This window comes from Wasmannia auropunctata, unplaced genomic scaffold, assembly GCF_000956235.1.
Source record: "Wasmannia auropunctata unplaced genomic scaffold, wasmannia.A_1.0 LD336111.1, whole genome shotgun sequence".
Taxonomy (NCBI): Eukaryota; Metazoa; Arthropoda; class Insecta; order Hymenoptera; family Formicidae; genus Wasmannia; species Wasmannia auropunctata.
This window is the reverse complement of record NW_012026779.1, coordinates 3,222,803-3,234,035: the sequence shown is the minus strand read 5'-3', so window position 1 is coordinate 3,234,035 and position 11,233 is coordinate 3,222,803. Positions and strand designations below refer to the sequence as shown.

At 34.6% G+C, this 11,233-nt stretch overlaps 1 protein-coding gene across 2 annotated transcripts in view; it reads right to left on the bottom strand.

The window, feature by feature from the left end:
* Positions 1–999: 999 nt before the first annotated feature.
* LOC105449885 (solute carrier organic anion transporter family member 5A1) overlaps positions 1,000–11,233 on the bottom strand; it is a 14,789-nt gene continuing 4,555 nt past the window's right edge. Inside the window, exons 2-15 of one of the 2 annotated variants that reach the window (XM_011689341.1) lie at positions 7,824–8,312; positions 6,862–6,915; positions 6,432–6,537; positions 5,033–5,249; positions 4,756–4,899; positions 4,427–4,642; positions 4,234–4,341; positions 3,887–4,120; positions 3,254–3,796; positions 2,974–3,166; positions 2,659–2,847; positions 2,385–2,536; positions 2,287–2,303; positions 2,005–2,231 (exon numbers count right to left, since the gene is read on the bottom strand). In XM_011689341.1, the coding sequence (XP_011687643.1) occupies positions 2,097–2,231; positions 2,287–2,303; positions 2,385–2,536; positions 2,659–2,847; positions 2,974–3,166; positions 3,254–3,796; positions 3,887–4,120; positions 4,234–4,341; positions 4,427–4,642; positions 4,756–4,899; positions 5,033–5,249; positions 6,432–6,537; positions 6,862–6,915; positions 7,824–8,233 (2,718 nt within the window). In that variant the 5' untranslated portion in view covers positions 8,234–8,312 and the 3' untranslated portion in view covers positions 2,005–2,096. Of the gene's footprint in view, positions 2,304–2,384; positions 2,537–2,658; positions 2,848–2,973; positions 3,167–3,253; positions 3,797–3,886; positions 4,121–4,233; positions 4,342–4,426; positions 4,643–4,755; positions 4,900–5,032; positions 5,250–6,431; positions 6,538–6,861; positions 6,916–7,823; positions 8,313–11,233 lie in introns of both variants that reach the window. The other variant, XM_011689333.1, reaches the window with a different exon arrangement.

The following is an 11,233-nucleotide window of genomic DNA, read 5'->3' as shown; positions in this document are numbered from 1 at the left end:
CACACACACACACACACACACACACAATTATTTAGTTAATATATCAATATGTGTTACGGAGAGACCATAGCGCTCTCTCAAAACTAGTGCGAACGGTCGACTTTGATGAAGTATACATATTTATTTCGAAATATCCCTCTAAAATATAGCGTATTGCATCATATAATAATTTGAAAAATTGACAGTGGCGAGCCAAACGGGGAGAAAAACATAATAAAACTATGTGAAACTAAAACTATTCTTCTAAAGGTATATGCAAATCTATTTAGTACCCTATTATTGAAGCGAATAGATACGAATAGCTACGAATAGATAAGTATCCCAACTGACCAGCGAACATAAAGCACAGAAAGCAATTGTATATAAATTGTTTCTAATATAGTTTATTTATCGCGCAGTACTCTCTCAAATGTTTTAGAAATGGATACAAGTGCAATAAAACAAACACAAAGCTTACGTTTTTTCTTTATATGCTCTATAATCTTATTTTAAGGTATCTTTTCATGCTGACGCTCGACACTCATTTTTAGCGTCAGCATAAAATCATACCTTAACAATAATATATATTTCTATCTCCGAATTTTTATCAGTTAAATTAAAATTGCCTCTACAGAATTTCATTCCTGAGTAATTCTATATTCCTTTTTACATCGAAATTGATTTTTCAAGAGGCTTTCAGGTACAAAGCAAATAGATTCTTTATATAGAGTCAGCTTTGTGCGTAAAGCCAAAATTTGTTTGAAATAAAACAATATTAAAGTCAATTATTTGATTGATTTATCGAGCCACTGCGTACAACTAAAGGTTTCGTTGCCTGGAAGCATCTCGTCTGCATCTCATAGTAGGATAGATATACGTACATATAGCGACTTATGAGTTTCCTGAAGTATTACTTTCTAAGAATCTTCTATTGAAAGCTTATGGAATAAGTTGAACTAAATTGAAAACGAAGAATGAAAAAGGAAACGGGAAATAAGAGATCATTTGCGACTTACGGATGCGCAATTTTTACGGTTGCATCTACTTACAGAAAAATACAAAATACGAATCAATGCGTTACTGTATGATAGAGATTACTCACAATTTGTTATATTCATCTTCATCATTTTTAATAGGTATCTTACTATATACTAAATTGACTATTTGTTTCGAGAAACCTATCTTTTCTTTAGTTATAAAATAAATCGTAATTTTTTTTTCGCTCGGTACTAATGATATTATATAAATCGTTAATTCTGATACTTACAATTAGTTTACATTTTCAAATATACATTTGTCTAGTCTTGTATTTCTTAAGGCAGGAATTTTCATATTTACAATCATTCATCGTTACATTGGCCTTTTCTTGCAATAGCGCAAGGCTTATACTTTGTCGTGATTCCATTCGGACGATAGAAATTTATTCGCGTTGCATATTTATCTTTCTTGTATATAATCTATCCTCGTTAATGATATACATAGCAACAATACAAATCTAAATGTGCCATGAGTAATACAATCTCGGATTGTACGTCTGAAATAAACTACATTTATGCATTACTTATCTACTTATTGACATGTACATGATTGCTGTAAAAATTTACGTTTCAGTGATATTTTTGCTAAAAGTAAAACTAATCAACTTAGTAAATAATTAAATTTGTGACAAGTTATCTTGGATAATAAATAACAGTTATGTACGTACACATGACCACAATGTATCATACAACAGAAAAAGAAAAAGAACATAATGAAATCAATGATCTTTACATTCTTTAGCATGTTTAATATCTTAGAAAATTATCATTTTTTTTTTCTATAGATATTATACTGCATTTTCTTCCCCCCCCCCCCTTAAACATAAAAGAGACAAACGATGTATGTATGATAAACGACATGTGTGGATATGTGAGTCTGTATTATATTTTCAAATATAATCCATCCAGCGAGTATGTATATATAATTTGTCACAAATTTATATATGATCAATTTGATATATTTACTTCTACAGTTTCTAATATAAAATAAACATTAAACAATGCGATTATGATTTTCTGTCATACCACTTGAAAGTTTGATCTCGACGTCTGGCTCTTGTAAGGCAAGTGGCGCTTGCCTCATATCGGAAACTTCAGCTTCCATATTTTTTGAGCGATTTGTCGTCTCCATTGAATCTTGCGTTTGATTCGAAGACCCTGTTTCCTCGAGATTCGTTGACTTGGTAGGTTCTGTAGGCGACGAAATAGAGGATGGCGTTGCAATCTCGGAACTCGGCAGCGTCGCATCGCCATCCCCTAAATTCTGATGTGGTTTCTCTTCAAACACTACGATATGTACACATAACAGCGTGCATTATCGTTACATCAACAATTTAAAATATAAATATAATTACTCTTATTACTTACATTTATCTAGACTGATAATTGACCCTACAAACTCGTTGACAGTGAAAGATGGCGGTTGATCTTCCATTTGTCTTCTTCTTCTTACGAGCCACCAGTCAATCAAAAATAACGCCAAAGCTAAAATTTTTATACCAGCACATAGGCCGACATATCTAAAATAGTCACGCAACAAAAATTATTCATATAAAAAAGGAAATAAGCGTTTTAAACAAGATATATATATATATATATATATATATATATATATATATGTTATATATATTAAGGGGCCAACCTGTATCTAAATTGTTCAATATCGTAGAGTAAACATCGACCTCCCTTTTCTCCACAAGTGCTCTTCCATAGCAAACATGTAGAATCAATCAAATTACCAAATAGTATTGGTGCTGGTATATAGCCAAATAGTCGAAAAATTACAAACTGCATACCCAAAGCAAAAGATCTTTCTTCTTCAGAAACGGACCTATAATAGTGAATTATTAATAGTTAATTTAGTGTATACAATGTATGTACAGTATGTACATACATGTATGTACGCGCGCGCGTACATACTTGTAAAAGTAAATACCGTATAAAGGTGCTTACTTACCGTAATACTATCATGAGCAAAGGCATTTGAGTCACAGCGACAATAAATGTCATAAAGAACAAAAGAATTAGAAATGGAAATATAGTTCTACATGGTGAAGTACAAGGACCTGCAGTTGCTACTGGCACAACGGTCACTTCTGCAAATTCCGGAGCAGCCGGTGGTAGCATACCAGTTAAATTGCCATGTATACCTAGGACAATAAATATATTATAAAACTTCCTTTCCTCAACTCAAGTAATATTGAAAATATTGCATCGATATATATAGCGAGACTTACATGCGCAATTTGTAAAATTTGATTTGGAACTGAAGGCAGTGCAACCTGCGTGACACGGACTAAAATAAGTCAGACCATTATTTCCGCAAACTGGCTCGACATCCGTCATTCGGCATTCACAACCAAAGTTGCATGCGGCAGTGAGATTTACTTGAAAGGGTTCAGGACCCTTCGTACTACTGTTAAAGTATGGAATAGTGGTCCCAGCCATTTTTACGTTTTCGCAGCCGAGGAAGAATAACAGACCGTAACACACCAGACAAATTATATTTGAGACGAGGACAAATTGCACAGCACCCTTCGGCCTTAGTTCTAAACGTTTGAGCATACATCCGCCAAAGAAAATTCCGATACAAGCGCCTGGTATAGCGACAGAGCCAGTGAAGATACTGGCTTGACTTTTTCCCAGGCTGAATTGTGTTTCGAGATATTTGGGCAGAAATACCACAAAACCAGATACAATCACCAACTCCATGCATGCTCCCAAACATGTTACAACGTAGACTGGATTGCAAACGAGTCTCCACATACTTCGAGGAATATCTGTGGTAAGAAAAATCTATTGTAAGAAAAATAACATGACATTGACAATACGTTGTTTTGAATATTGAGATAAATACAAAGAAAATTTACCTTTGACATCCTTGCCATAACCGCTATCATCGATCATATCTTTCTTAGGTTCTTTCGATTGCTCCTTTTCTTTCTGCGTTATTGGTTTATTCTTTTCTATAATTCGTATCTTTTCCTTTTCGCGTTGTAGAGTTTTAGGAAAACTGAAGAAGGGTATTGCTACTAGAATAAGGAGCAATCCACAAAGTAGGAATCCGCCCCACCACATACCAACCCACCTATGATCTCCAGGATCTGTTTCAATTTAACGAGGGAATTTGTGAATTTATACAAATTCGATAAAAATTTAATGATACATTAAAAAATAATAATAATACAGGAGAATATAAAAAAAACCTTTTTCTTACCGATACTTATAATCGTCCCAGAAAATGAGTCCATATGAAAGGACAAAAGATACGCTCCAAGAAGAAAACCTAAAACTGGTCCAAAGGCCGCCATACTATACATACAACCTGAAAAAATTAAGTAAAAATCTTGAATGACTATCCGTATGTATCACATTTTATGATATCTAACGTAACGAACAAAATCACTTACCAATATATAAAGACGCACTTTCTGGTCTCACGTGATCGTCTATGTAAGTAGTACCAAGAGTAAATAAAGGAGAGCCACCGCATCCTAGTAGTAACTGAGCAAGTACAAATAACATGACAGGTCCGGCTGTCGACGGAGATCCCTGTATACAATTATCACCTCTTAAATTGTTATGGGGTGCTAAGGGAGGTGAAGATAACCCTGATGAAAGCCGACCTGTAGACAAATTTTCAAGTTGATAACTTTTCTCTTTTTTAACTCTTCTTTTATATATACTAAAATTTATTATCAATATTTCAGCTAAAACAGCTGAAATGGTAGCTACTTACCTAAACCCATGTCTTGTTCGCGTAAGGATACTCCGCGGCAGATATTATCCGAATTGGAATGATTCGCAGTTGTCGTCAAGTTGGGCTCTGCTGTGAAATGTGGCACCATAAAGATCATCGATCCCAGTCCCATTATCACTGCTCCTAAATCGTAAAATATATGATCCAGTAAAATCGACATTTACAATCAACTAGCATCAAATGTGTGTAGCAAGAAAATGGAAAAAAAAAATGCGAAACACGAAATATTGGTCTTTGAATAAAAAAATTATTATACCTATCGCTATCCACACGGGTATGTGCCTGCGACTGCCGAGATAACTGACGAAAATGACAGTGATAACATTGCCGATTTCGTAAGAACTTGCAATGAGGCCCGAAAGACTGGACGGGATCTCAAACCTTTTCTCTATGGTTGTTATCACAGAATTGATGTAACCTGAGCTAAGCGCTTGTTGTAACGTAACAAGAAACGATAGAAGAAATACGAACACCTGAAATCATCATATGCATTTATGACACGAGTATTATAGGTTTAATTTAATTTTATATTATTATATATATATATGTTGCAATATCTAAAGATTGCATAAAAGAATACATTCGCAGTAAATAAGTAGTTGTATTTTAATTTTAGGTATACACACTCTTTTTTGCCTACACAAAATACACACTGAAGTTCCGGGGATCCTATCCATGTTTGTTATCATAACTGCAGCGAAAATGGACATATTTCAATTAATTTTTTTTTCTCAACCGATCGAGAAGCAATCAAGAAACAGGCTCGTAATTTATAAAAATCGATAGAATTAAAAAGATCCAAGATATACGAATTTTTTTTCAATCCAGAAACGCGAGAAAATCTCAATTTAGCAAGTTGCGCTGGGGTTTCGGAGACTCCAGTGTGTATCCCCTTAAATCTAATGTTTAAAATTTGAAGAATTACAATTTTCACACATGTATATGTACGTTTTCATGACAGTTTAAAGCTGTTGCAGCAGTTATAAATATTTTTATTCCGCACCCAAATCAAGTGATGCATACACAATATATTTGCACAAAATACTAATGTATTGATAACTTATAATTGAATCTCTCTCTCTCTCTCTCTCTCTCTCTCTCCCCCCCCCTTTTGAACGCGCATGATGAATCACACAAGACCTACTTTGTATATCTGCATACACCGTATATCATTTGCTCACCGCTTGATATAAGAATGCTTTCATGTATCGCTTCGAGATTTGTTCACGTAATACATTATTTTTTATGAGTGATGTATATATAGTGTATATATATATATATATATATATATATATATAGTATATTATACATTGAATAAAGAATACCAGAAAGGAACATGTCGCGTTTTTTATGTGACGTCATAAAAGTGAACCAAATAAGATTACTGATATTTATGGGTCGAACCAAGTTTTACAATGGATGTATCATATATATCGTTACATCTGTCGAATAGATTACTTCTTTATCACTGTTTCTTTAAAAACAGAACCGGGAACCGTAATAAGCTCTTTTGTGACGTCTCATTATACGTCATAAAACTAATATCGCAATCTAGTAATATTGCAATATGCTCCTTCCTGATATTCTTTGTTCAATGATATTATATTTCTGAATGGTTGGGGGGGGGAGGGCTGTGCAAGGTATTTGTAATGTACCTTTATTCCGGCAAATCTTTGAATAAAGACCGGTCTACAACTCAGAATCCCACAGTCCTTGGAGTCTGGATTAAACGGCGGAGTTTGCGCCCTCTCCTTCTCCGCCCTGAATACTCAAGGAGATCAAACAATGAACAATTGAACGTAAGAACAAAGTAAGAACAAAGCAAAAACAATGAGTAATTACGAGAGATAAAGATTAAGTTCGGAAAGAAAAACTGAATCACGCGCGACGAATGACAGAAGAAGATTATAATGCGATCTATGCAAACGACGATGTATCGCATTGACCACACTGAGAAAAAAAAGTTTTCTTCACGTTTAATATAAAGCTGACAGTTTCTTTGAAACAAATATGCCGTGTAAAAATAGATAATGATAATTACAATATATATATATACATAAAATAAAATAATGGTACAAACTTTACCTGTCGACCATAGAAGCACTGGGATTCCTGCTGTGACATTTGATGATAAAATCTCTGAAAAATAATAGAAACTAATAATAGAAAATAATAGGAAAACAAAGCATGAATATAGTGTGCTGTATGATTCTGATGGCGTAAAGTTAAATTATCTGACAAAATAAAGTAATTAAAGCATCATATCTCTTAAATTACACAAAGTGACAAAAGTACGCTATTTGCGCTTGTAGTCTTTTTTCGTTTCAGATGTTAAAAATATATTTCGAAGCTACGTCGTTATTAAAATGGCTATACAGCGTGTATATATTTTCATTATACTTGTTAAAACAAACTTTTAGAAGATTTCTCCGACGAAAATTTATTGCAAAGCGAATGAAAAGAACGCTGAGATAATAATTAGAAAAAAGATAAGGCAAGGTTTAAATCTATTTGATGCAAGGCAAAATGTGTCATGGTCATCACGTGCTCTCACTTTCTACTTCTATACTAGCTGTTCTTTCGCGTTCTCATAATCGCAATTTTGTCACATTTGCGACGTGCCATTTCAGCGAAGCTTTATCGAGACAAACGCAAAGTACATTTTGCACGAGCGAATATTGGCACCGAGAAGCACAGGATAATAAGTGCAAAAATAATTGACTCGAAACGTCAGACTCGCGGGACAGAACGATATATTTTCCTTAATATTAGAGTAATGGAACCATTTGTGAATGATTATAATGAAAACGTTAACGTTGAATGAATTATTTGTCGAGAAAAAATTAAGGCATAGTAGAAAGAAAGAAAAAAAGAGAGAAATCTCGTGCTCTCTATAAAAATAAAAAGAATAATCGTAGAAAGGGTGAGGATTGAACGAGGGCCGTCTGTAAACGGAGTTACATAATCTTTTTACATTTTTCACATTATCTTTTTTTTTTGTCTTGTTTGAAATTTGAATGACAGCAAAGCCGTATTGTTCCGCTTACCTATGATCCACAAGGCCGGAACTCGGATTTCTACTGTGGCACCTTATGACGGTGTCGTGGGTCAGTCTACCGGCGGTCGCCTGCAGCGGATCCGCATTATCGTCGGTACCAGTGCCGGCGCTTTCCGCGTAGAGGCCCGTCATCGCGTACATACTTTCATTACGCCGATGTCCGGCATGATAATTGCTGCCAGACTCGGACCTCTTGTGACCAAAACCGCCGCTGCTCTCGTTCCTCTTGTGGCCACTCTCGGATCGTTTGTGGCCGAAGGCACTAGATATACTCTCGGCACGTTTGTGACCGCTCTCAGGTCGCTTGTAACCAACGAAACCACCCCCCGATTCGGTGCGTTTATGCGCAAACATGCTCGAGCTGGAGCCATTTCTCTTGTGCCCACTGGTGGACGCCATCTCTTTTTCATCTATCTCTTCTTCTTTCGTCCCTCCTACGTTGCTTCGAATATTACGAGTTTACCGGTGACATTGTTAGCTGTAATGGAAATTAATTATATTTATATTACATAATATACTTATTCGCAGGTAGTTATACGCGTGATAAGCGACGATAAAGCGCTGTCTCGACTACTTCGAGAGAAACTGCTCTTTTTTTCTATATACTTATTGACAATCAGATAGTCGATACGTTCCTGGAGAAAGACTCCTGGTAAAGAGGCACACGGTAACAAAGATGATTCGAGCGAGCATTATAAAGACGTACTATACAATCGAATTGATATCACAAGATTTCAACACGGTTCAACGAATCCATTTTCGCAAAGGTCAGAGCCGTTCAACAATAGTGCAAACGGTGCTGCTATCAGAAAAATTTGCTTTATCATCGCTTTATTATAGCGGAGATAACTAGAGAATAACTGTAACTATATACGCGATATATCTATTGTGCATCATATGAGGTCGTATCATCGGACCTACGAAAAGCGATCAAATGAATCTCACTCAAAAAAAAATGGCATAAGTTTCTACGCTTCCAGATACCGTTCAGCAGACTTTACTTATATCGTACACATGTTGCAACCAACAGTCTGTGCCAATAGAATGAGAAAAGAAGAAAGAGGTTCGATCTTTCACTTTTCTATTAGATAATCCGTCATTCTCTCCATTACATGCTCCAAAGCCTTATGATTATGTAAATTTGACGCGCTGCTGAGAAATTTAAGGCCGCATTTAATCTTCGCTGATGAATAACAAAGTCAATCTATGGTAAATTCGATTCGTATGTACATATCGAATATAGTATACGCCTGTGAATAGTTATTCAGACTTAATAAATTTTTTGTGATTTTTTTCAATCAATATTATTTCGCGTTTATAAATTTTATTACGTATATATAATATTATTATGTTCTCCATTATTGCTCGTGAGAGAAAAAATAGATAAGAAAATAAATTTTGGATACATCGTGCGTAATTCTCACAGCTGCTGCAGTTTCTCGTATCCGAGATGTAAAAGTATCCTCCAAGAAATATCATGGCATCGTGGAAATTGCGTTAGACGAGCATACATCGAGTAATATTCGATGATTAGACGTAAGTCTGTATCGATTGTTTGACGATGTAATCACATTCCTATCGCTCGTCGCGTAAGTAAACTCAAGCGTGCGAACACCCGCTATACTCTTTCATGTTTTTTTTAGATTATCGACCGCGCGTGTCCTTGATTTCTTTCCGTTGAAAAATTGAAGGGGGTACGACCGGATAGTATAGATCGACAACGAATTCAAAGTCAGGGATATCGACGATCACACGATTTTATCTACACCGTCATCGCGTAGGTCGCGATATCGAGTTGTTTATGGCTTGTTAAAAGCATAGCAATTGATCGACAGAACGAAGCAGGTAGATTTCTCATCAAACACCTCCGTATAAAACGTGTCAAACTTTTCGCCGATTGTCCAACCGCGAGTAGCAGTATAGAAAATGCAGAGCATCGAAAAACTCTGGTTGGTTGAATTCAGCTAGAAAATTAAACGAGAAAAAAGATACGTAGGTGTTAACGCCTGCGGCGGATACTTCTAGATTTTTGTCAGAAAGAACACGAATCTCTTATTCCCAATTTTATTTTTCTTTAAAAAAATGAAAGAACTACAAATATTATATGCAATGTATTTTCACAGTTGTTCTATCTTCTCTTTTGTCTTTACTAATTTTCCTCAAATAATATTTATATACAAATATATATATATATATATATATATATATATATAATTTTTTAATAATGAAATAAAAATTTGTACATATATACTACGTTGAAGAGTAAAACATTTGCTATTAATTTACAATGAAATAAAATTTATGTATTTGTCATTCGTAGAAAAATAATCATATCATAATAGATAACCAGAAAAAAATTGTTCAAATAATATACAAAAATTATCTAGAAAAAAAATTCAAAGTTCAAACAACCGATTAGTCGAATAAATTATCATTTGGACAAGATTTTGCTTATTTCTACATTATTCGTGAGACAATTTGACATATGCGAAATATATATATAAATACAACATATTTCATATTTGTCATGTGAGACCAAAGCGCTTCGCCTCGGAAAAAGTTTCGATGGAACCATTATTAATCGTAAATAAGCCAGCGAAATTATACTTAAATGCTTACGATTAGTAGATTACGATTTTTCAATTGACTGAGATTGAGTGGTCATCTTTCCTTGCGTTCATTCGTTCAAGGATACTTGAAATTTAATTAGGAATCGTTTTCAATTGAATTCGAATGGCGGTAATTTTCATTTTTAATTATCTAACATATTATTCCATTGCTAGCGAATGAGTCATTACGATCGGAAACTCTGCAAATTCACACGCCAAATTGCGGAGCACCAGCATCTCTAGACATCAAGGAGCAATGAACTAGAGCGTATACCGTTAGACGGCAATTTTCGATCATTCATTCATTCCGAACCGCTTATTTCGTCGCTTGTTCTCTGAATCCGTTAGCTTATGAACGTCGCGCGACACTGTGAATCATCGCGATAATCTTTTAGTTTGGTTTTCTGATAATTTACGCACACAAATGATATTATGGTGTCCAGCGATATTTGGCTAGCCAATTCAAGAATAATTTCAGAACATTCCAGGTAAAAATTCTGATTTTTCCAGACGGATTAATTTTCATTACTTACAATTAATTAATTTTTACTGATTTGCGCAATATTATATATGTTTTGTATTCAAATTAGGATTCTATAATATATGACAAATCAATTAAAATGCAAACAAATTTAAAATAATATTATTTATTGCTTTACAAATTGCTTGCCTTATTGCATCTTTAAGAGCTTATACAACCACAAACGAGAGCTTTTTCAAAAACGACATTACCAATCTTGTCGACATAGTTCTTGCACACCACGCGCAAGAAATATTTCTTTCTTTCTTT